This window comes from Nymphaea colorata, chromosome 11, assembly GCF_008831285.2.
Source record: "Nymphaea colorata isolate Beijing-Zhang1983 chromosome 11, ASM883128v2, whole genome shotgun sequence".
In the NCBI taxonomy this organism is placed as follows: domain Eukaryota; kingdom Viridiplantae; phylum Streptophyta; class Magnoliopsida; order Nymphaeales; family Nymphaeaceae; genus Nymphaea; species Nymphaea colorata.
In genome coordinates, this window is record NC_045148.1 from 12,060,892 (window position 1) to 12,087,842 (window position 26,951).

At 40.1% G+C, this 26,951-nt stretch overlaps 1 protein-coding gene and 1 long non-coding RNA gene across 2 annotated transcripts in view; both read right to left on the bottom strand.

Annotated features, from left to right (window-relative positions):
- LOC116264530 (DNA damage-binding protein 1) overlaps positions 1–26,951 on the bottom strand; it is an 82,433-nt gene that overhangs the window by 4,495 nt on the left and 50,987 nt on the right. Inside the window, exons 9-16 of the mRNA XM_031644818.2 lie at positions 26,697–26,906; positions 26,458–26,564; positions 20,464–20,572; positions 19,085–19,285; positions 18,758–18,973; positions 18,503–18,613; positions 18,155–18,430; positions 17,758–18,032 (exon numbers count right to left, since the gene is read on the bottom strand). Of these exons, the coding sequence (XP_031500678.1) occupies positions 17,758–18,032; positions 18,155–18,430; positions 18,503–18,613; positions 18,758–18,973; positions 19,085–19,285; positions 20,464–20,572; positions 26,458–26,564; positions 26,697–26,906 (1,505 nt within the window). The remainder of the gene's footprint in view (positions 1–17,757; positions 18,033–18,154; positions 18,431–18,502; positions 18,614–18,757; positions 18,974–19,084; positions 19,286–20,463; positions 20,573–26,457; positions 26,565–26,696; positions 26,907–26,951) is intronic.
- On the bottom strand, positions 13,346–15,067 carry LOC126410545 (uncharacterized). Its single transcript, XR_007574726.1, has 2 exons — positions 14,050–15,067; positions 13,346–13,893 (listed from the first exon to the last, which is right to left on the bottom strand). It is a non-coding gene; the product is annotated as an uncharacterized LOC126410545 (long non-coding RNA).

Genomic DNA, 26,951 nt, shown 5'->3' on the forward strand with positions numbered 1-26,951 from the left:
TTTAAATATATATATATATATATATATATTCTTCCAGATATCCTCTGTTGAACACGATGGAGGAAGAGAGAGAGAGAGAGAAGAAACTCTTCGTATTCCATTAGCTAACCCTAATTTCTAATTTAAGAGAGATTAGGAGTCGGCAAATCTCCTTACATATGAGAGACGCAAATATATGAAATGACCAAATAAGACTCTTATTCTTTAAAAACTAGAAACCTACCAAACTATAACATAAACTTTCTAATTTCAACACTCCCCCTCAAGTTGGAGCACATATATCAACCATGCTCAGCTTGTTACAACATATAGAAAAATCACCAATAGGAAGGGTCTTCGTTAACATATCTATTGCCTGATCTTCAAAAGCTACATGAATCATAGACACAACACGTCCTTATATAAGATCTCAAACATAATGACAATCCACCTCGATGTGCTTTGTTCTATCATCAAATACTAGATTGTTTGCAATGTAAGTGGTAGCCTTATTATCACAATGCATTTTCATAAGAAATGGAACCTGAACACTCGTATTTGTTAGCATATATTTAACTGAAGTCATCTCAGTAGTCGTTTGAGCCATTGCTCTTATTTGGATTTCACACTTGACTTAGAAACTACGTTTTGTTTCTTGCTTCTCCATGATATGAGGTTGCCTCCAACAAAGATATAGAAGTCTATAGTTGATTTTGTGCCGTCAACAGACCCTGCATAGTCAGGGTCACTATAAGTAACAATTTATAGAGATTCACCTTTCTTGAGTAGGAGGCCTCTGCCTGGGGATGACTACACATTTTAAAACCATCAACGCAACATCCAAGTGGACTTTTCTAAGCTTTTCCATAAACTGACTTGGCTTCCCAACAACAAAGCTAGTGCCTGGTCTAATCACAGTGACATAAAGAAGTTGACAATGAAAGATATGTAAGATCCTGAATCCACTAGCTCTGATTGATCATAATGAAGATGAAGACGTGGGTTCATAGGAAGATTAGCCGGCTTGGCTCCTAACATCCCTATATCAGTAGGTCAAGTACATATTTCCTCTGAGACAAAACTACACATTCTTTGTTATGAGCAACCTCAATCTGAAGAAAATATCGCGACCAAGATCTGTAGTGACAAAGTGCTTCTGAAAGAGTCTTTGTAACCGAAATCTCTTGATCACAATCACCTATTAAGATAATGTCATCAACATATACCATCAAAACAACTATACCTTTGGAAGTCTTCTTGATGAGTAGAGAATGGTCTAAAGGAGATCTTTCAAATTCAAACCGAGAAACAACTTTAGATAATTTGTAGAACCATGCCCTGGAACTTTGTTTGAGTCTATAAATTACCTTCTTCAGACGACACACTTTCCTACACTCCCCCTGTCGCTTGAACCCAAGAGGTTGTTGCATTTATACAGTCTCCTCAAGATCAGCATAGAAAAAAACATTCTTCATATCCAACTCATACATTGGCCAATCAGAGTATACTACAACAGAGATAATGAGCTGAATAGTACCCAACCTGGCCATAGGAGAGAAAGTCTCAAAGAAGTCCACTCCATATGTCTGGTGTATTCCTTAGCCACTAATCGAGCCTTATATCTTTCTACGCATCCATCTGAATGGTACTTGACTGTAAAACCCATTTGGAACCAACAATATCACAATTTGAAGAAGGATCAACAAACTCCCAAGTAAGACGCTGTAAGAGAGCGTCCATCCCATCTTGCATAGCTTGTTGCCATTTAGAGTCTAGTAATGCATGTTGATGACTAGTCGGTACAGTATGAACTAACATAGCATGAAGGAACTGTTGTAAGTTGTCACCAAGGTAGTCAGTGGAAACAAATTGTGAGATAGGATGCATGGTACATTGTCTCTTGCTTTTGCGCAAGGCTATAGGTAGGTCTTGAGATGGATCAACGTCAGATATACTTACTTTAGTGGAGCTCACACCTTGAGAAGACTCTGATGGTCGATCATGAGACGGAACATGTCGGCGTGTGTAGACCAATGGGCAGAGGAATAGGACAAGGCACCACAGAAGACACAAAAGTAGGATTAAAGTAAGGTTGCGACTCAAAAAAAGTGACACCTGCACTGATATACTCTTTGTAAGTTAACGAATCAAAGTACTTGTAACTTTTTTGGTTTCGATGATAGCCAATGAACACCCCCTTTGATGGCTTGAGCAGCAAGTTTATCAAGTTTAGGCCCAAAGATGTGAATAAAACAAGTACAACCAAATACTTTGGATGAAACGAAAAATAAGGGTCGATTGGGGTAAACAAGTTTAATAGGGACTTTGTTGTCAATTGAGGATGATAGTAAACGATTGGTAAGGTAACAAGCCATGAGTATAACATCGCCCCATAAGTATGCAGGTACATGATTGTAAAGCATTAGGGTACGAGCAACAGTCAGACGTTGTCTATGTTGTCGTTCGGCAACTCCATTCTGTTGTAACGAATAGGGGCATGTAAATTGGGGAGATATATCATTTTCAGCATAAAAGGTCATTAACATCGATGATTTGAACTCAAGAGCATTATCAATGCGAATATACTAAACAAGAAAACCAAACTGAGTTTTTATTTCAATAATCAGGTTTTTGAGAATACAAACTACTTCAAACCTTTCTTTCAAAAGAAATACCCAATTAACTCGAGAGTAATCATCGACAACGACCATAAAATACCTAAATTTAGATCGAATAGCAACCCTGCCAGGCCCCCACACATCAACATGAAGAAGATCAAACAACCCTTGACTTCATCGACTAAGACTCGAAGGAAAACTATTACGAGTATGCTTGCCAAGTCGATAGGCCTCACACTATTCATTTTACCTTTTGATGAGACTTGACAATCTTCAATGAGTCTTCCGTGCGAGTTTGAAGAGTGAGGAGTGACAAAGCTGCATCAGCTTTTGTGTATGTTTTTTCATTTTTATTTTTCTATTTCTTGTTTAGATTCATTTTCTGAGATATCATTTTTGGAGGAGCTTGCAACGTCATGTTAGAGATAAGAACTGCCTCAGCAACTCTTGTATATTATTTAACTTCCAAAAATATCAACGAAGTAATAGGAAAACAACAAGATTTTGTTACACTTTCCACTAGAAATTGACTTTCTAGTTTATATGCGTTTGTTTTTTAATTCTATAATCAATATATTTTAAAATTTTTAGTTGGAGTTCTATTGTTCAATGGTAAACCAGTTTTTGCTCTTATAAGATGGCATTTTTCCTAGGCTATAGATTTGAATTCTGATCCACATAGCCATATTCATCATGTCACTTATACAGATGTGATCCATGCGCTTTATGCTAGTAGTGTGTCTGTACTCTATAGTTAATTGAGAAAACAACGAAAATTATGTGTGAAAAAAATTTATTGCTAAAAAACAACAGATATAAAATACAGCTAGTGATGTCATAAAATATACTGCTCTTAGCTGCTTAAGAACAGTTGAACTTTTAATCCTGAATCATGCAGGTGTAGGTCCTCAAAATTTTTAAGAAAAATCTATGAAGAATTACCTACCAGAGATTTCAATTATAATATACTCATTATAGGTAAAAAATTCAAATTCTATGTAATCATTGACACTTTAAGGAGGTCAAGGCAACTGAGTCACACTGAAAGGTGCTGCTGCTGCGCCAGGTTCCAACGTACCAAATGCAATTGTCAACTAAGTTAGCTAGCTACTTAGCTATATATATGGGCTTGGTAGTTAAGTTGTTAAAAGTATTAGATTCAAAACATCTTCAGTTTTTTCACTCTTTTAGAAGTATTTTAATATTCACATTTATGTTTCATCTTGTATATTTTTCTATCCATTTTCTTCCATTATTTTTCAGGATGAATAGAACACAAAGGGCTTTTTAGAACTTAGAAGGATTATTGGAGTTTGTCGTCTTTCATCATGCCTAGAGGCAAAAACCCATGTACATGCAGTTGCAACTGATGATGGAAAATTGTCATACAGCTATTGTAAAGAACAATATTCAGGGGGACAACTGATATTGTTGTGTAGACGTGCCTAAAAATGTCAAGCAAATAGACGTGCCTAAAAATGTCAAGCAAATTGCCATAAAGGCTTGTAGAGAACTTAATGAGAAGACTACCAAAAAGGGAAAGATGCAGAGTTATCCAATAAGTTATAGTGGAGGTGGACCACACCTACGTGCAGGTTCATCAGTGTTCGGTTAGCACCGCTTTCTATTCAAGTACATTTGATAGAGGACAAGGACAACAACAAACAATTTTCAGGCATATTCTGAAAGCAAGAAAATGATCATATTGACAAGTTTTTTTGAGGACTATAGCAATGAACAATTTTCCGTTTAATTTGCTCCGTCAGCAGACTTCAAAGATTTTGTTCTTGTTGTTTCAAACCACAGCCGAGGATATTCTCTATCAAGCAGTGAACAACGAGAACAAGATTGTAAATGATGCAAAAAAACTGTTGAAGCATGTGGAGCAAGTGAAAGCAACATGATCACAAACAGGATGCACAATTATGTTTGATATTTGGAAAGATACAATTAGAAGCTGGTCCTGTATGAACTTATTGATAAGCTCTCCAATAGGCACAATATTTTGGAAAGCAAAACACACAGCAAAGGTCCTAAGAATGTAAACTTAATAAATGATTCTTTATCTTCAGCCATAGAAGAAAAAGGATCAAAGAATGTTGTACAAGTTGTTACTATAAGAGGGCGAAAATCATCCTTGAAGAAAGGTATGCCAACATTTTCCCTACATCATGTGTTACACATTGTATTGATTTAATGTTTGAAAACACTGACAATTTGGAAGATGTAACAAATGTCATGAGCAAAGCTAAAAAGATTGTAAAGTTCATATACAATAGACAACAAGCTTTAGATATTATGAGAATTCATACAAAAGGAAATGAGTCGCAGAGACCTGGCATAGCAAGATTTCCTTTGCATTCCATTTGTTTGAATTCTATTTTGAAACAAGAAAAACGTTTGAGGTTTATGGTTCACTAATGAATGGCAACACATACAAGATATTAAGAAGAATGCAAAAGAAATAACATGGCTCATTCAAAATGAAGACTTTTGGAAAATGGGAAGAGAAATAATCAAGTTTGTTGAGTCATCAGTGAAAGTATTGAAAATAGTAGATGGAGAAGGAGATATTAAGGGGCTACTTGTATGAAGCCCTAGCTAGAGCTAAAGCAGCAATGCAAATTGCAAGAAAAGATAAAAAAGAAAAATATATATGCCTTATGGAAGATAATTGATAGAGTAAGGAACCCTAATTTCCACAGTTCAACACATGCTAAAGCTGCTTATTTAAATCCTCATTTATTTTGGGATAAGCTAGTGAAAATAGATTATGAATTTCATCAAGGTTTGGATCTCGTGACAAAAAAGATTTCTTATGAGGATGGTTGAATAATAGCCAATGAGTTGGTTAAACTTTATTAGCTTATTTTTTCACACTAATGATTGTTTAAAATTTCAAATATCTTAATTACAAAGATAGATCTGAATTTTATATTAATTCATTTTAGGGCTTTGGTGGGAAATGTGTGGATTTTATGTTCCCATGGATTAACAATTAAAATTCTCATCACCTTGTGAAAGAAATTGGAGTGCATATGATTGTTAAGAAATAGGATTTCTTAGTTAGTTGTTTGCTACCTCTTAATTAGGTATTATCTTCGTTAGGAATTAGTTTAGGATTTAGCTTATTTTTTCCTTTTTTATTTTACTTTTATTTTTTTATTGTATTACTGAACTAGCCGTTGGCAGTTCCAACGGCTCTATTAAGAGCCGTTGGAACTAGCCCAACGGCTAGTTCAGACCCTTCCTCCTTATTCTCTCTTGTATAAATACTTGAAAGTTGAAACAGTCCCTTGTAAACGTAAGCTGTGTTTTACAGCCTTCACATATTCTATTGAATGAGTTTTATTCTTCTCCACTTGGCCTTAGTGCCTTTTTATTGTTATATGCCTCTTTTGTGACTGTTATAATCACTTTTTACATGGTATCAAAGCCATTGGGCTAATTTTTGAAGCTTATGAAAGGCTGTTACTATTATTTTGAGTTGTTGGTTCGTTGAAGATTTTTTTTGTTAGTGGTTATCATCTCTTGAAGGCTATTGTTGTGGCTGTTCACCAACTGTTTGGTGAAACTTCTAGAAGAATTTCTTCTTGACTTCCTTGGGAATTATTATTTCAAATATTGCTCTCATGGAAGACTTCAAAGTTTCAATCCAAGGAGGAAGTTATTATGTTCCATACAAGCTTGATGGAACCAATTATACGCTATGAACAAAATGCTTGAAAATGCATATCAAAGGAAAATATTTATGGGGCTTCATAAGAGGTACGCCTATCCCTCCTTCTCTTAGGGCCTGTTTGATGCACAATGTCCAGGAACAATCCTGTGCATCGGCTGAAAATGGTAAGGGGAAGGAAAATTTAACGCGCCGTACGATGAAGCCATCAAACGCTGAAATATTCCAAGGTAAAATTCATAGAAACGGGAAGAATTTAACCCGCAAAAAAATCCGCCTCCTGAGGATGGACTTTTTACCGGGGAGAATTTACCCTCAACGCTCCCTCTCCACTCTGCTCTCTCCTTCCTCTCCTCTGTCACTCTCCTTCTTCTTCTACCGCACGCCCAATCACTCGCCGTGCACCGCCGCCGCTCTGCCTCCAGCCATCGCCGTGGTTCATCAAATTAGGGCTTCGAGGACTCATCCTTCGATTCTCTGTTTTCGATTCTCTGCCTTCCTCTTCCACCGCTCAACCCATTGCTCGACGTGCACCACCGCCGCCTCTCTGCTTTGGATGATAGTCACAGCTTGCAGGGAACTTGAGTTCCTCGATGTGAGAGGCTGTTGGGATGTGAAATTGGACAGGGAGGAGTGGCTGGACAAGAGACAACTGGAGAAGGGCTTGAAGGTTTTGGGTCCAGAGGTGGTCGATCGCTATGATCTCTATTATCTGGTGGGGCTCCATAAGGGATGAAGATTATCATCTGGATTGGGACCTTTATGATGATGCGGATATAATGCTGGAGAATTTTGACGGAACCTCAGATGGTATGTGGGATGAGGATCAAGACCTGGACGGTCTGGAATTGCGGCTGTATGTTGCCTCAGACGATTCAGACCATGGAATTGGTTGGGGACCTGGTTCGTCGATCCATCTGTTGTGCTCTCTCCTCTTCATCAGATAGACATCCAAGTAAATTGCTGAATCAATTATGGTAATCACAATACCAGGGGTTTTTATTGCATCAGGATATTGCTCAATATTCCTATAGATTGATGTGCTACGGATATTCCCAAGTAATGCTGTATGTGGACGAGTAACATGAAGAAGAATTTTTGCAAATGAGATTGCAACCTGACAGCAGAAGTTATTGGCATAGTCTGGAAAGTGTCTTACTAACATAAACTTATGAATCAAATAAAAAGGAAAGAGTGGGTTTGACATTAAATGGTCTTGTTCCTTACAGCAATCAGAAGCGCTATTTCAACAGATCTAAAGAGAACACCAAGGGTATAATGAAAGAGGGGTGTGATCAGCAACAATGTAAGAGTGCACCCAGCATACCAAATAACAGATGCATACTTACAATTGGCAGACCATGCTTGTCTAAATTGGGAAGGAGAAGAAAAAAAAAAACTACTACTACTAACAGTCTTAAACAAAATCTCTCAAAGTTTATACCATGTGCATCAAACAAGGTTAATTTTACCACGTTAAATTCTACCATGTCATCAAACAGGGCCTCAAATTGAAAGAAGGAGAAATTTCATCCTGTAAATTTTTTCAGAAAAATTTACCATGATAAATTTACCACGTTAAATTCTTTCTGTGCATCAAATGGCCCTTAAGTTAACCAAAGTAGAAAATGGGATTGAGAAACAATTAGATGGGGAAAAAAGATAAATGTCATGAATGAATATTACAAAAAATTAGACGATTGGAAAGCCAAGAATTCTAGGATTAAAGAATGGATTTATGAAAGTATTGAACCTAGGATTGCCCAAAATCTTATAAATTATGAAAAAGCTAGTGAAGTTTGAGAACATCTCAAGGGAATGTTTACCCAAAAAGATATGGCCCGAAAGTATCTTTTGATTCAAAAGGCCCAAAGTATCAAACAAGAGAGAAAAATGTTAAGAGAATATTTTATGGAAATCGCTAGTGTGTGGAATGAGTTAGATCAACTTAGACCCCAACTAGGGATGGATTGCAAGTGCCATGAAATTAGAAGAAATGAAATCGATGAATTTAGGTTTTTCCAATTTCTTCAAGGACTACGATCCGAATTTGAACAAATAAGGTCAGCCCTTCTTTCGTTAGCCTCTCCTCCACCCATTCATGAACTCCTTACTAAGTTAAGTAGGGAAGAAACTAAAATGAAACTATCCAAAGAAATGGATAAGGATAGTGTTCTTATTTCAAAACAAGAAGAAGAAAAAGCCTTAGCCGCCTCTAGACCTGGAAACAACATCAAATCTTTTAAACCTCCTCACTTTAAGAATCAAAATAGAGGAGAATATAAAGTTGTTTGCCACTTTTGTCATGAACTGGGTCACATAAAGCCTAGTTGTCCAAAATTGAACAACAATGAATGACAATCACAAAATCTTGGAGGAAATTTTCTCAAAGGTGGAGTTTCATATCAAGCAGGGCAACACAACCGGGAATTTCATATCATCAAGGTGGACAATACAACACTAGACTTGATCAAAGAAAGGCTGCAAATGTTGCAAATGAAGGATGTGATCTTTCATCAATCACCACAACGTTGAATCAAATCATGACGGCCCTTCAACCCATGATCAAAGAGTCAAATTCTGGAGCACTAGCAACAACGGCATCCATCTCCAACACTCCCGGTATGTTTTCTTGGCTTTTAGACTCTGGTGCATCTTTTCATATAACACCAAATATATCATCTTTGACCAATTTTGAACAAACTAGAAAAGAATCAAATGTAGTTACCGCCGATGGAACTTCTTTGAGTGTTAAAGGGATTAGAAATTTTGAGAAAGAATTTGGAAAACAAAAATTTTTGTAGCGGAGGGAGAACAAACTTGTCAACAGAAGAAGCACGCGACGTGTAACGTTATTTGTTTTGGCAGGTCGGGTTGGATCGGAATCCAGACCCGGACCCGAAATCCATTGCGTGAATTGCCCGACGCCGCTGGCTCTCTCCTCCTTCGTCTCTCGCTGATTCTTGCGACACAAATAAGCAAGAAGCGGAAGAAGGGCAGCGGCGACAGAGGTGAAGGGCGGTGACGGTGGCGAAAATCAAGTGAGCCTTCTTGACCTCTCTCTGTCTCTTCCTTCTTCTTTCTTCCCCTCTGTCTGTCTCCCCTCTCAGTTGTACTCTCTCCTTATAACCAGCCTCCTCCCACTCCCATCCTCTCGTGTCATCTCTCACTCGTCTTCAGCGTCCCTCACAGCTACTGTGGGCCCCTTCTAATGACAGACCCCTCTCTTAAACTCCCTTTTCGCTGATTTTCACTCTTTTGTGGCTGTTGGATTGGATTGCAGCTTGGGGACGCATCAGTCCCCTCATACCAGTGAGTTGAAGGAATGGGAGGTGATGGCAAAGTTAATTTTTGTCATTTGAGGATCAACCGAACACTTGAGGTGGCTGCCGTGAGGACTGCAACAATTTGGATTCTAAGAGTAGGGTGAGCGAGGCCTAACCGAGCCTAGATTGTCTAATATTTTTTGTTTATGATACAGGGGGTGTACCGTATCGTGTTTTGTGAACGATACCATACGTCATACGATACATACAACACTGGTCTTGCCATGTACTCTATGTCCTTTGGAAGAAAATATTCACGTATTTCGTGTTTGAATTCGTCCCACGTGTCAATAGTGCAAAGGCCACTCTCGACATCATTCTCCCACTTCCGCCACCACAGCATGGCATCATCAGTCAGAAACATTGAGGCAATCGTGATTTTCATCTCATCATCATAAACTATGTCACACGGACGCGGCTAAATAGGCCATGTACCCGTGTCGACTCGCCAACACAGGACTCGGCTGGACACCGCTTGGATCGGTTTTGGGTCATATCCGATCCAAACCCGTTACACGGACCCAACTTTTTAACAATTACGCCAAAGTCGAAACCCTCGCCCTCGACTTCTCTCCACTTCACTTCACCGGCATGCTGTAGTAGAAGACTTCGACGACAATGGCAGGCAACGGCGATGACGTCCGGCGATCCACGGCGACGTCCAGCGGCAGCCGGCGACGGAGAGGTAAGTGGTTTTTATTTTCTGATACTAGAACTTAGGTCTAGGGTTTTCTTCTGTTGCGGTTTTTTATTACGGTTTTGGATTTACCGATTTGGGGGTTTTTTCCGTTGTTTTCCGATATTAGAACTTAGGTTTATGGTTTCTTGTTGTGCTACTGTTTTATGTGATCTACGGTTTTGCCGATTTCGTTTTGCCGATTTCTGTTTATGTGATCTACGGTTTTGCCGATTTGACTGTGCTTTTTGTGTAAATGGAGGATTGTTTTCGTGTGATCTACTGTTGTATGTGATGTACGGTTTTGCCGATTTCGGATCTGGACTTGCCGATTTCATCATCTGAGGTATTGGCCGATCTACTGCTTTATGCTAAATCGGCATCTACATATATCTGCTACATCTATTGTTTTATGATAAGTCTATAATCTACATGTTTATTTTCTTTCTGATAACTGATAAGTCAGCATTTTTGTCTACATCTATTGTTTTACTTTTACGATAAGTCTGCATGTTTGACTGCATCTTTGTAATTTGTTGTATACTTGTATTGTTTTATTCCTTTAAATTTATGTTCATTATATGTTTTTTGCATCTTTTTATTATTTTTAATGTAGTATGGCGAACAAAGGAAAAGGAGTCTCTATACCTACACCTACAAGTTCAAGTTATGCATCTGGATCAGCTACATCTGTTATGGTCAAACGTGAAAATGAAAGGGAAACTTCCGGGAGGTGGTGGAAATGTTAATTTTATTTGTTCTTTCTGTGGCGTAGAGTTCATTGGATCATATACAAGAGTGAAAGCACATCTGTTAAAAATCAATAGACAAGGAATTCAAGGATGTAAGAAAATCAATAAGGAGAGTTTGAATCAATTGAAGAAAGAACAAGAAGCCTTTGAAAAAAAGAAAAGCACGACATCATCTGGTTATATTGACATTGCTTCAATTTTAAATGATGATGTTAGATCTAAAAGGACGGCGAGAATTAGATCTAAAAGTGGCACAATTTTTTTATGCTAACTGCATACCATTTAATGTAACTAGAAGTCCATATTGGAGAGATTTAGTTACATGTATTGTAAATAGTAACTTGTCTAGGTATGTTCCTCCTAGTTCTGAAAGGCTTCGCACTGTACTACTAGAACAACAAAAGACTCGAGTAAACAAACTGTTAGAGTATCAAACGGTAACTTGAGAGCAACACGGAGTTTCTGTTGTTTCTGATGGCTGGACAGATTTGCAAAGGCACCCTCTTATTAATTTCATTGCAACTTCAGCAAATGGACCAATTTTCTTGAAAGCAATAGACGCATCTGGTGAATCAGTGTTGTACAATACGTACAATACGGGGCCGATACGTACGATACATATCTTTTACAAAATACGATACGATACACGCCCTGTATCGTACAATACGGGCTGATTTCAAAGAATGGGGGCTGGAACCCCCCTTTTCAAGTTGTTTTTATAAAAACCCGACCCATCTTCATTTTTAACCTAGAGATTGTGCCGCCGTGGAGGGAAATTATTGATTTCCATCGTTAAATCACCGATTTTCAAAATGAAATCATCGATTAAACCATGAATTTGTGCGTGGGAGGCTGATTCTCATTGGGAGGAAAGAGGTTTTTTTAAATCATGAAGATGAAAATGAAGAAGATGGAGATGAGGATGAAAATGAATATGATGAAGATTATGAATGAGACTATGAGAGTCGAGAGTGCTTTCATTTTATATGATGATGAAGATTATGAATGAGAGTCGAGAGTGCTTTCATTTTATATGTATTGACATTGAACATTTTCACAATTTCATTATCATCATGTGATGTAATACATAACATTTAAAACTTGTTTTTTGATGTGGTATCTCATAGACTTATGGACCTTATGACTTACAAATATATGTGTTTTTTTATGAAGAACATATTATTCTTGTTTTTTACTGATTTTTTTCCTATTTTTCTGATTTATTAAAAAACACGATACGGTTACGATACGTTACGATATTTTACGATACACCGTATCTTAAAGCCAGACCGATACGGCTTACGATACGCTTTTTACAACATTGTGGTGAATACAAAAGTGCTAAATATTTGAAAGGATTGTCTATAGAAATAATTGAAGAAGTGGGGAAAGAAAATGTTGTTCAAATAATTACAGACAATGCATTTGCATGCAGAGCAGCTGAAATTACGGAAGAACAAGATTACCCTCATATCTTTTGGACACCTTGTGCAGTCCATAGCTTAAATTTGGCTTTAAAGAGTATATGCAATCCACCAAGTGAAGAGCAAGATCCTCATGCTTATGCATTATGTTCATAGACTGAAGACTTGGAAAAAGATGTGAGGAACATCAGAAATTTCATAGTAAATCATCAACATGCACTTCACATTTATAACAAGCATTCTGATTTAAAATTGCTAAGAATTGTTGAGACACGTTTTGCATCTTTAATTGTTATGATCAAAAGGATAAAAAGGGTTAAAAGTGCATTGATCGGTATGGCATCATCAGTCACAGCTCAAGCAATCAAAAGACTGATTCTTGAAGACAAGTGGTGGGATAAAATCTTTTATTTTCTTGCATTCACAGAGCCTATTTGGGAGATGTTGAGAGCTCTTGACTGTGATAATTCAACGTTACATTATGTTTATGAGATGTGGGACACTGATTGAAAAAAAAATCAAGAGGTCATTTTTAAGCACGAGAAAAAAAATATTGCACTTGAAGATTCAGCATTTTTTTATCATGTGCACAAAATTTTGATTGCAGATGGGATAAAAGTAGCAATCCTCTTCAATGCATGGCACATTCATGGAATCCTAAATATTATGGAAAGAAGTGGCTTGTATGAGGTATTGGAAGAACCCCACCACATAAGGATCCAAAATAATCAAAAAACAGGTTGGCATGTCTCAATAGGATTTTTATTGATGTACATCAAAATCAACGAGCTCATGAAGAGTTTAAAAGGTTTTCTACTGAGATTGGAGAAGATGCATGTGCAACTGTAGATAAAAATGAATATCCATCTATAGCTTGGTGGATTAAACATGGACATGCTTATCCTACTCTTCAATACCTTGCTTTCAAATTGCTAGTTTAACTTGCTACATCTTCATGCTGTGAGAGAAATTAGAGTACATATTTCACAAATCCACACTATAAAACGAAATAATCTCACAAGCAAGCTGATTCCCCAGGGTCCTGTTTCGCGTCCTGAGGGTGTGCATCTCATCTTCCATAGCAGCTAAATGGGCCAAAACTTCTCGCAACTGAGAGTTCACCTAGTCCAGATTCTGGTTAGTCATTATAGTCTTCGAAGTTCCAAGCAACTTCAGTCATCGAATGACTCAAGGAGGCAATGGTTGTCTCTATCGAAGCTAGCCGAGCTTCCATTCCTCCACTGGTCCCACTCGTCGTGTGCTTCTTCTGTTGACAAGCTTGTACTCTGTCCGCTACAAAATTTGTTTCGTCTACAGCCATGTTCCAAGGGACTGCTAGCCTACTTCCAAGTTCCATGGCTGTTCCAACGGTTCACGGTGTGGATTTCCTCCTTGACTTCAGTAATGCCACCATCAGTCGATGTCGGTTGCGAAAAAAGCTGTTGGTCGAGAGCACAAAGAGAAACAACATGACGATGATGTATATTGCAGATATATATATACCAACAACAGTATATCGCTGATTGGCCAGATGAAGCGCAGCCCCACGATAAAAAACATAGGCCTAGAAAGAAGGAAAAGACCACGAAAAATACCTGCGATGGGAACGAAATGGATCTGGTGTCCTTCCTCGCGAGGCATCTTCTTCTGTTGTGCACAGGGCAAGAGAGAGGGCATAGGGCAAGAGGGCAAGAGAGAGGGCAAGAGAGAGGGCGAGAGGTCAAGAGGGGTGGGAGGGGAAGAGGCAAGAGGGCGAGAGGGGTGAGGGGAGGAGAGGTGAGAGGGCAAAGGCATTGTGCGAGAGAGGGAAAAAATGGTTTTTCAAAACGTGCGGTGGACCATTTTGGACACGATCAACGCTACACCCGACGCCACACCCGTACCCGTACTGGTGTCGTACCAGTACGGTGCAGGTATTGGTCATTTGAAGCAGTACCCGTGTTATATAGGCTGCCACAAATAGCAGTCAACCATCAGATAACTAGACACAGACTTAGCTCGTGGCAACCACTGTGCTAGTTGATCAACGTGGGTTTTGATACCAGTTGTCACGGGCTCACTTTCTTCGGCCCATGTTGTAACGTTACTTATTTGGGCAGGTCGGCGGATCGGGTCCAGATCCGGATCCGAGCTCCAAGCGTGATAGGGGAGCCCGTCGCGCGAGGGACCTCTTCTCCCTCGCCTTCCTCAACGTCTCCTTCCCCTTTGTCTCTCGCTGGTTCGCACGACAGAGAGAAATGGGAGTCGGAAGGTGGCTGGGGCGACGCTTAGGTCGGTGGAGAAAGGACTGCAGCTGTGGCGCTCTGGTAAGCCCTCTCAACCTCTGCCTCTTCTCCCTCGCCTTTCCCTCTTCTTCTTCCCTTTTCTCCTCCTCCCTCTCTCGTTGTTTATGTCGTCTTCCCTCTCAACCGCACAACCTCCCTCCTACGCAACTCTCTCTCTCTCTCGTGCTATTCCCCTCCTCCACCACTCTCACGCTCTCTCGCCCTCTTGTCTATCTCTTCCCTCTGTCGAACCCTCTTTGTCGTTCCCCCTTTCTGTCGGCTCCCTCTCCCTAACCGTGTGAGTCTCCCTCAACCGAACCCTCCCTCTCAGCCGAGCCCCCCTTTTAGCTTTGCCGACTACATCCTTCTCACGACAGACCCTCCTCTTGCATTCTTTCTCACTGATTTTTCTCCTTTTTGTGGCTGTTTGGTCGGCTGGCAGATTGGGGACACATCTTTCCCCTTATACCAGTGAAGTGAAGGCGTTGGTGGTGGAGGCAGCGATGAATCATTGGCATTGACGCTCAATCGAACACATGAGGAGGTTGTCGGGAACACTACGACAGTTTGAACTCTAAGATTGGGGTGAGCGAGACCTAATCGAGCTTAGATTGTTGTATATTTTTTGTTGGAGCACGCACAATTATTGTTTGAGTATGCTAGAATTAAGAATTGATCATTTAAAATGCATATTAGCGATGTTGTTATCTTGGGGGAAGATTATTTGAGTAAGACAAGCGCCCACGTGTATGTTTATATCTTTACCACTATAAGTAGATTTTCGAAGCAATTGGGGAAACATTGTAGAAATTATGGTGGTGTGGAGAAGATTTAGAACCGTGGTAGCGAACTCGTGAAGTATGTTTTTGTTGAGGTGCACGTGCGTTGTTGTTGGGGTATTGTAGGTATGTTAGGTTGACGCCTCAACTAAGGAAGCAAAGAAGAAATTGATTAGTGGTCGGTTCAAATCGAAAGCACGAAGCTTAAACCATTTGGTGATAACCTCTAGGGCGGAGAAGAGGCCTATTGGAGGGCTTTGTAGGTCGACACTACCCATCGACACCCTCTTGAGGCGATGACATGTGCCTCAATGATTTTGTTTTATATTTGTAGGGATTGCGAAACTAAACTAGTAGAGAATTTACCACTTGTGTATGTTTGCAGGTACACCGAGCACGTCCAGTAAACCTTGAGCAACTAGACGTGAAGCTCGAGGCATTTTGGAGTGTTTTGTAGACGTGCGACAGGTATGGCGGCATTCCAGACAAATCCCTGCCTGGGGCCAACTTGAGAATGTGTGCTCCTAAGATCGTTGGATCCTAAGATTGTGATGTTTGGGGATTGACTTGAGGTATGTTTTCTTAGGATTCGGCTTTGTTTTGGGATCCAGTTGTTTGACCCGATGTGAATCAAACACCTTACATGACTTCAGAAAAGCATACAATTTCCGGTTCTTTACCTCTATCGTTCTTACTAATCCAAAGCACTCCCTCAACTAAGTTGGCCGTTGAGATAGTAGCTCTATTCGTATCTCCTCCTTCAGCCCACCTATGAAAGTGCCCACCAATGCACCTTCTGGCCAATCTCTTACCATGCAAGCCAAATCCTCAAATCGCCTTTGGTATTCTTGCAATGTTGTGATTTGCTTGAGGTTCTTAAGTTTGACCTCAAAGTTTATGCAAGAGGATTCACCAAAACGGATTAAAAGTTCATGTCAAAATTCATCCCAATGTAATCCCGGCCGTTAATGATCGAGCCATCTAAACCATTGCATGGCTTCATCCTCGAAGTGTAGCACCACTATAGTGACTTGTTGCTCATCCGGAAATGTTGACAATGAAAATATTGTTCCACCTTGAAAACCCAAGCTTCAGCCTTCCGTCCTTTAAACCTTGGAAAATCAAGTCTAACGTTGGGTAATCCCCAAATTAGTCTAACTTTAGTTTTAATTTAAAACTAAAAGTTAGACTAATTTGACAATTTTTTGCCCCTGCTGAAAGGCTCTGAGCAACACTTTTTCCCATCTCCCTCAGTTTCTCTCGATTGCTCTGCTGGATTCCACACCATCGGCAGTTCACTACGCCTCTTTCGCTCCTTATTTTGCTATAACAGGTAGTTTATACTTTCTTGTCTCATTTTGATAGGAAAAAATAGCTAAACATGATGTCCTCTTATTGACGCTGTTTGTTGTTTGATTTTAATTGGATTACCCTTTTATGACGTCGTTCTGCCTAGTTCTTTCTGTTCTGCTTATGAAGGCTGTTTCTTGCTTGATTTATAATTTTTTTAACCATCTAAGTGATCTTGATTTTGTCCAGTTTTTTATTATATATGTTTGGCGACTTTTCTATAGTTCATAAATCATAACTAATTATGATTATTTATTTTTATTATGTAATTGTTAATTATTTTGTATGTTGCTCTTTATTTTATTTATCCCTAATCTTTAGAAATTTTTTAAAATGTTTTGAAATTTACCTTAATATTTTTCTCGTCTTTTTAAGCTCACTGTATTATACCCGACACAAACTTTGCCTCTTAAAACTCCAAAACGATATAAAATTTGATCATGCACATAATGAAGACATGTAAAAAACTGATAATTTTTTATAAATAGGAGTCATTCGCTAAAATGGTCATGGTAAGCAACTTATTAAATGCATAGCTATAAGAAGTTTGTCCAAGGCTGATAAAAACATTTTTGTCATGAAACATTTTAAATGTTTATCATGTTTTCACAAGAAAAATAGATACTTCTCTATTTCATAAGCTTTTCTACTAATTTTTATATTCTTCAATAATTTTGGAGTTCCTACATGCATGCACGCACCACACAAACACACATGCAACCTAGCAAACTCCCTAGGACCAGTAAGAGCATAGCTAATAATGCACCTAAAAATGCACAAACTTGCAAAATACACTTAAGCAACAATGAAACAGGAAATCTTTAAATGAAAAATAGCAGAAAGCAAAGTACAAGTTGACAGAAAGTACCCTCAAGAAAAGGACTTCATGAATGAGAGGAAGAAAATGTACCTGTCCGGGAATGCAGCAGAATTGAAAGGACACATGTGGTTAACTTCTTTCAGATTTACATTGCTATACAGCATTTTCTTATTGCTACTGTAGATAACAGTAGGCCGATCTGATGCAGCAAAGACATGTACAGTATTCTTTGAGGAAAATGTACGAAGTGTGATAGGTTGTGTACCAAGAGAAATCTTTTTCCTGTCTGAGAGTTCGCCGGTAGTCATATTCAACGAAAAATTAAACAAGTGCCCATCTCCAAGAGCACATAGCAGGTATGGAACCTGAAAAAATATGAACAAACATGGCAGGTTACATAAGCAAATATAATATGCAACACCTACAATGACATATGAAGACTTTAAGACAAAAGGTTATAGATAAAAAAGGACATCGATAAGTGTACCCCCTCAAAAGCACACAAAAGGACAGAACGGGGGATAATTTCTCCTCCTAAATGTTCCTTTGTGATGATATCTAAACCAGGCAGAGAAAATATTCGAACACTAATATCTGTCCACATTCCAACTACAGCTAACTGACTGCGATAAGGATCTTCTCCAATAGGGTTTATGTCCAGACAAGATATCTCATACTCAAGTTGCACATGCTTCACCTCCATAATCGTACCATTTCCAACTTCCAAGTAAACCAAATGGCCACCACCAGTAGCCAACAAAACCTGACATGATTTGTCATCAGCATTATTGGAAGTATTTTCTAAAGTAGTCATAGAACAGATCTACGGGACAACCTGAGTGGCATTAGCCGTAGCAACATTAATAGAGAATCCTGAAGGTGACTTCCATTCATTCAGCAACTCCCGAGTTAGAGAATTCACCAATCTAACACAACCAGATGTGACCTGCAAGCACTAAAATTGTCAAACGCATTTACTCAAATTGGCAACTCACACCAAATTTGACACATATTCCCAAGTTAACATTACACCCAAAAAAGAAAACTTATCACTTAGTTAAATAATCCATCATTTCTAAGTAACCATCACCTGAACAAGTTGATTATGGATCACATTTTGGCAGTATAATGTCTGCACTTCTGATATAAAGCCATCTATTACAGTCTCTTCTAATTCATCCTCTGAATTCATTGCTAAAATTCGTGTCTCACTGATAAAACTAACAACTAAAAAGGTATCATATGGATCATCAGTTGAAGAGCGCAATGACCACATTCCTTTTATTCCCTGAAGTTCTACAGATGCCTGCAAGAAGTCATAACTCTCATCATTAGAGTTAAAACGTCCAATACTGAAAAATCCTGATGAAACATTATAAGAAACTGATGAAATAAAAAGGCAAGTTATGCTCCATACTTGCTCATTGATCCCTATCCCATTCCGGACAACACGAAGAGACCCATCCTTGAATGCACCAGAACAAGTTACAACCTGACCCTGGCCTTGCCTCTCCAAGTCAACAACACAAAAGTCCACTATAGGCCCCAAATTTACGTATCTTTCAAGAACTTCCACATATGAACCTTTTGCATCAGGTTGGAGGTTGAGTTTTATAAGCTGCCAACCAAAAAGAAAAAAAATCAAGTTAAAAAGAAAAGTTTATTGCAAGGATGAGTAATACAAATACAGGTATACATGTCAAAGGAGCAAGGAATACATTTAATTTCCACATCTTAAGACTAAAAAGAGAGAGAGAGAGAGAGAAAAGAAAAGAAAAGGGGGGGGGGAGAGAGAGAGAGAGAGGGGGGGAGAGTAAAAAGAAAGAGAATTTGTCAACACATCAGGCACAACATTATTTCCGGTGGCACCATTCTCGTCACATTTAGATAATCATGCAATGATAGCCATTAACATAATACCTACGAGTAATAAAATAAGAGATACAAATAAGCTGGGTGAAAGTGCTTCATAAAATTGGCTTGCCAACAAATAACCAAAAGACACTATGCATTGTGAATATTGAGCAAAGCAGAGCAAATAGTACTGGAAGAACCCTCAGTTGACTAGAAATTTTACTGAAACACAAAATCTGAGGATAAGAATAACAACAAAGATCAGGTTCCATCCATGGTACTGTCAAATGCACCATTCACATATCCTTTGATAACGTAAAGGGATAAGGTGCACATTGAGTCTTATTGAAAGAATGGAAGAGAAGTAAAATGCATAATCTAGCTATCTGAAATGAATCAACATGAACTTATGTTGTGACATCAAGAGTGGGAACTCAATTATGAGTTTGGGATCCAGAAGGAATTCAATCTACAAACTTATGCATGCAAGCCCCAAAAATTATCAACCATTTAGATCATGAAGCTTGAATTTTTCCCAGTAGATTGTCCTTTATGGGGTAGATTCAACAAAATTGTGACATCAGAAACAGATACAAGATTCCACGAAATTTCAGAAAGCAAGTCAAAAAATGAAAAGAAACGCTCATAAATTTTTTTTTTTAAAAAAAAAAAGCATCTGTAACTGGACCACCATATCTCAACTCTGTGACCACTGACCGACTGCTTAATGACCACACTAATTGAGGTGGGACAAAAAAGGATTTCCTGGTGCTTGAAGTCTTGGACCCTTTATATGTCCATAGTAAAGATTCCTAATTATTGTTAAATCTGTGTTGTGCATGTCGTGTTGGCAAATTGTAGACCATAAATCTATCAAGCTGCCCAAACAGATGCAAACTAAAAGAAGCAGGGAAAAGAAAGCATATTTGGCAAGTTTGATACCTGTGAATCTCCATAGCTTGAACCAATGAAAACAAATGCATTATCAAGATAAGATATTGTTGACGCAATAGAAGTTTCTCCCAGAAACTCGGTTTTCAGTCCAGTTACTCTAAAAGAATAAGAACAAATCACAGTAAATATCATTACTCACGCAGCAAGATTGTTGTGAACTAATAAGGAAAACCCATTTGAAACATAAAACTGTAACTAAGCTTAAAAGACTTTGACAGGGTAAATTACATTCATAAGCATCAAATTACGCAATTATATAAAGTAGATCCAACCTGCTATCTGGAAATCATAAACCAGCAAAAGTACAAAATTCTAATGACACAAGTAATTTTACACTGAAAGACAATGAGCTGTCAAGTTCAAAAACAAAATGCAGCCAAAGGAGCACACATTTGAAGGTTGCACCCCATCGGAGCAGCCAAATTTCAACTAAATTCAAACATCAGAACCCTAATCTTGCTTTCACAAGAAAAGGACATCTAAAATTCATTCTTAAGATCTTTCTTAACATTTACAATGTTCATCTTGTTACTATTGTAACAATCATATCATCAACATATAGGAGGAACCTACTTATAATTTTACCAATACAACAACATATGAAACTTAGGGATGTCATAAAGAAACAAAATTTATCAAACCAATAGTTAGGAATAGGATATTGCTTTATCCCATAAAGAGTTTTTCACAAAAGGAGAACCTTACCACCATTATCATCCCAAGAGGATGATCCATGCAACTATCCTCATTCTGTTTCCTTCTAGGAAAGGATTTTTCAAACTCATCTAATACATGTGCCAGACCCTAGTTGACGCTGTCCTAAGTCCTAACAACTATACCAGCTATCAGCAAAAAGTTTTAACTAGTTTACAACATACTGTTGACTATACCCCTTTGCAACTATGCGCCATTATATTTTCAATGGATTTGGTTCTAAGGTACCAAATGAAATAATTTTGAAAAATATATGTTCAATGTATTAAATATGGATTTAGCTTTCTTCCTCATCCACAAATTCTTAAGTATCATTCCCTGGCACTGTTACATAGGCAATACATTGCTTACTCCAATACTTTTATTTCATCTTTGTAGAAGTACAACTGACAGTAGCCATGCTGCTAATGTTGTTGATATAGAAAAATAATTGTTCAACAACAAAAAACAAAAGAAAATTTTTAAATCCCACACAGCTATGGACATTCTTTAAAACCATCACTTGAAAGTGCAAAGAAGCATATAGGGAGATACATCTTATCAAGCAAGAGCTGCTTGAAATAGGAAAAAATTTAAAAAGCATGCGACAACTCCACAAATGAGATTATGAAAGTACATTCTCAGTACAAGGTTCAACGAAAGAATATGAAAGGAAGAAAAAAATATGAAATAGCAGTGCAACAAATGAGATTATGAAAGTACATTCAAGTACATGATTCAACGAAAGAATATGAAAGAAGGAAAAAATAAGAAATAGCAGTACAAATATAATTGTATTTCATGGTTTCATGGAGAAGGATCAGCAAGTGCTATAAATATATATTTTTACTAGTAATGGTTGGTCCCCAACTTGAGAACACAACATAACATAATTTGTAACACTCGTTGTTTTTGTAGGTGGGCCGGATCGAGTCCAGACCCGGACCCGAATCCACCAGCGTGGGAGCACGACATCGCCCAACTCTCCCTCGTCTTTCCCTCGTCTCCCTCGTTTCCCCTCTTCATCTCTCCCTGTGCTACGACCACAGCACCGTGAAGAAGAAGATGGAGGTGGTGCATAGCGGCGACGAGGACGGCGGCGGTGGCACTGGTAAGCCTCTGATCTCTCTCCGCCTCTTCCTCCTTCCTCGTCCTTCTTCTCTTCCTCCCTCCTACGCAGACTCTCACCTCACCGTCAACACCCTCTCTCTGGCTGTCCCCCTCTTTTCTCTTGTGCTCCTCACTCACGGCTCTCTCCCCATCTTTTTCTCTCTCTCCCGTGCTATTCCCCTTCCTCTGCCACTCCCACACTCTCTCATCCTCTCTGCTGCACACTCCCCCTTTTTCCCCACCAGTTTTTCTTGTTGTTTTTTACTGTTTTGGGGCTTGGTTTGGAATGCAGTTGGGGACACATCTTTCCCCTCATAGCAGTGAGGTGAATGCGTAGGTGGTGGCGCCACTGAGGGATTTTAGCCGTTTGAGGACCTCTCGAACTCGTGAGGTGGCTGCCGGGAGGACTGCAGCAGTTCAGACTCTTTAATTGGGGTGAGCAAGGCGTAATTGAGCCTATTTTATTGTATATTTTCTGTTGGAACAATCGTAAATATTGTTGGAGCATGGTAGAATTAAGTATTGGTGATTTTAGGATATATGTTAACGACTTTGCTTTTTGAGAAAAGTTTAGGATCATGTTGGAGAAGCGTTGATTCATGTCTATCATGATCTTTTAAGTTTAAGGTGTTGATTTTTCGAAGCTATTTGAGAACATGGTAGAGATTTTGATGTGGGTGAGAAGATTTAGAATCGTTTTAGTGAGCATGTGGCGCATACTTTTGTCAATGGGCGTATTTCTATGTTAGTTGGAATAGAGCATGTAAGTTGGGTGTATTATTGGGAAGATGATTCAACTAAAGAAAGCTAATAAGAAGTGTGTTAGTAATAGAGTGATCGAAGCTTTGAGTTTAGATGTTTGGTCACAACCTCTCGGGCTGAGAAGAGGCCTATTGGAGGGCTTTGTAGGTCGACACTACCTGTCGACACCCTCTTGAGGCAATGGCATGCCTCAATGATTTTGTTTTTATTTGTTTTGATTGTGAAGCTGAACCAATCGAGAATTTAGTCATTTACCACTTGTGTATGTTTGCAGGTACATCGGGTACGTCCCGTAGACCTTGAGCGACCAGATTTGAAGCTCGAGGCATTCTGAAGAGTGTTGTGGGCGCGCGATAGGTATGGCGGCATTCCACGCAAATCCCTGCCTGGGGCCAACGTGTGAATGTGTGTTCCTAGGATCGTGGGATCCTAGGATTGTGATGTGATTGATTGATTGTTTTGTGAGTGAAAGTGTATGTATACATGCAAGTGATTTGATATATGATATGATTTGTTTTGAAAAGCTATTAAAAGCTTGTTTTGAAAATGTTACGCATTTGCATGTGCATGCTAGAATTGATAACTGTTTAGGACAGATGAGGTGGGGTATCGAGTCGAGTGTCTCCTCGACCCCAATTGTGCATTAGAAAGCATCCTAAAATGATAACTGCATAGGACAACTATGAGTCAATCACAGATCGAGACTACTCTCTGTGGTTTGGCAAAATTTTTCAAAGATGTGATAAGTGATGTGAATGTTTTGTTTTGTTGCATACACATTGCCGCGGGCAATGATGCAAATGAATCAATTGGAGGGTAGTTCTATCTGTATTGCTATGACGGCTAGCTAAGAATGTAAATTATATGTGTAGCCCTCATGTGGAGGCATTTGGAGGTATGGGTGCACTCGCGGAGTGAACCAACCTCATGAGCTAGCTGGTAATTTTGTGAATATGTTTCCATAATGTTAAATAAGAAAGAATAAGAGATGAGAGGTCAGTGAGTTGTGGCAATGTATTTGGGAGACGTCCTGTTTTCGCCACTGGTCTCGCCTGTTCGGAGCGCAGGAGGTGCAAGGCCCTAGGTTATTGTTGTATAATGTGCTTGGAGCGTTGGGCTCCCGCCTTCCCAACCTGGGTGTCCTAGGGAAGGCTGAGTATCTCTCCTTGGAATTCACACATCCATGGATGAGTGTTCTACCGCTGCAGCGGGTGAATGAATCCATATTGTTCTGAGCCACTACGGGAGATGTCTCTCGGTTGTAGGCCGCCCGCGGTGTGCAGGTGCCTGTGTTTGCACCCACGGGAACTATCAATTCACTGAAGTTAATGGAAATGTAATGTATATGAATGAAATGTATGTGATTGATGTGCATGTGAATGTTGTGCTTATGAATGTAAATGAAATGTTTAAGCATGTCTTGCATGTGATTTGAAATTGTGTTACTGTGGTCATTGAGTGGCCTTCACATCATTGATTTTATTGATGTCTTGTTTTTGTTAGACAACAATTGTTTAGTTTGGGGCATCTTTGTCATACATAGATGTGATTTTGTATGAATTGAAATTGTTATATAAATGAAAGTTTGCCTCATTGTTTTGAATGGCATAACTCCTTTTTTTAGTTGTTGTGTAGTCACACTTCAATGCTTTATGTTAGAAAAAAAAGTGTTTGAGGGTCAAAAAGTTGGGGTGTGACATAATTAATTACAAATTTTCTCATATTTCAAAATCACAAAATTTTTAGAAAAGAAAAAGGTTTAAGAAAAAAAGAACACAACAATTTTTCTTGTTTTTCGCTCCAGTAGAAAAGGCTAAGCTGCATAAAAACAATGCCATTATGTACAAGGATAAAACTAAATATGTAATCAACCAAGTTACAGCAATACCATTCGCATTTGTGTTGAGACGTTGACATCAAAGAACCCTTTATATTATTGGATCTAGATAAATAAATTCTGGATCCAGTTCCCTTAGTGTCCACACTATTGACATCTTCTGTTGGTTATTCTATAAAGTGTTTGGCCTTTTTTGTCCATGGTGTAGTTAATGTTTATTAATACTGAATCAACCTCACTTCTCATTAGCATTAAGCCTGGGCGTCGGGCCGGGCCGCCGGCAGGTACCCGGCCCGGTCGGGCCCGGAACCAGGTCGGGAAAACCGGGTCCCGGGCCGGGCCCAATGATGTGGCCCGGTAGGTACCCGGCCCGGCCCGTCCCCCCTCCTCCTCCCGTCGGCCCGGGACCCGGTTTTCCCGGCCCGGCGGGTACCCGGCCCAGCCCGTCCCCCCTCCTCCTCCTCTTCCCGTCCCCATCCTCCTCCTCCTCCTCTCGTCCCCATCCTCCTCCTCCTCCTCCTCTTCCCGTCCCCCATCCTTCTCCTCCTCCCGTCCCTCCTCCTCCTCCTCCTGTCCCCCTTCCGCCTCCACTTCCTCCTCCTCTTCCCCCTTCCGCCTCCACCTTCCCCCCTTCTGTCCCCCGTCCTCCCATCCCCCATCCCCCCTCCTCCCGTCCCCCATCCTCCTCCTCCTCTTCCCGTCCCCCATCCTCCTCCTCCTCCTCCTCCTCCCGTCCCTCCTCCTCCTCCTCTTCCCATCCCCCATCCTCCTCCTCCTCCTCCTCCTCCTGTCCCCCTTCCACCTCCACTTCCTCCTCCTCTTCCCCCTTCTGCCTCCACCTCCTCCCCCTTCCCCCCTTCTGTCCCCCGTCCTCCCATCCCCCCTCCTCCCGTCCCCCATCCTCCTCCTCCTCTTCCCGTCCCCATCCTCCTCCTCCTCCCGTCCCTCCTCCTCCTCCTCTTCCCGTCCCCCATCCTCCTCCTCCTCCTCCCGTCCCTCCTCCTCCTCCTCTTCCCATCCCCCATTCTCCTCCTCCTGTCCCCCTTCCGCCTCCACCTCCTCCCCCTTTCCTCCTTCTGTCCCCCATCCTCCCATCCCCCCTCCTCCCGTTCCTCCTCCTCTTCCCTCTTCCCTCTTCCCCCTGCCTCCACCTCCTCCCCCTCTTCCCCCTTTCGCCTCCACCTCCTCCCCCTCTTCCCCCTTCCGCCTCCACCTCCTCCCCCTTTTCCCCCTTCCCCCCTTCCGCCTCCACCTCCTCCCCCTCTGGCCCTCTCCTTCTTCCCCTTTCCCCACATCGGGCATGCCCAGGTTTCGGGCCCAGGGCCGGGACATGGGATATCGGGCCCGAGCCCGACGGGCCGACCGGGGCCAGCCCGATGCTCACCCCTAATTAGCATCATCATTTTGTCCTTATTCTCTCTGAAGCAAGAAATTGTGGTGCTCCAAATATGAACTCTGAATTAACGAACTGTCAACTATGAGATTGCGAATATTTTTCATTTGCAAATGGACAATTACATGCTCTCAAGTACACATCTGTAATATGTGAAAGGATGCAAACAAGAGAGAGAGAGAGAGACCTGTCCTTTTCATGGATGATGACAAGTAGATGAAGAAGACCAGCATGGTCACCAAGCAAGTACCTAGATCCATCTGCATCAACCCGCCCATATGCTCTTGTGATCGACTACCATAAGAAGAAAATGTTAGAAAAACTCAAACTGATGCAGAATTTACGGCTTTACAATGTTCAGAGTACTATTGGGACAAAGAATCGGCAGGAAAACATAGCATGGCCAAAGGATAAACAGGTGCTTACTGGTCTAATTGGGATAGCTTTAAATACAGATGCACTGCAATACACTATAGTCTGTTCTCCAATGATAATAACACCACCCAAGGGCATTGGAACAGGTATTAGTAAACCAGCTCCATTATCAAGATTGTTTTGTGACAATGGCCCCTCAACAAAATCTTTGTCCTTCAAAACCACCTCATACGTTTTCACATGGCGTGCATCTTTGTTATCCTGCAGAAAGCTCAAATTTTGAGAATCACATTAACAGTCTCATGC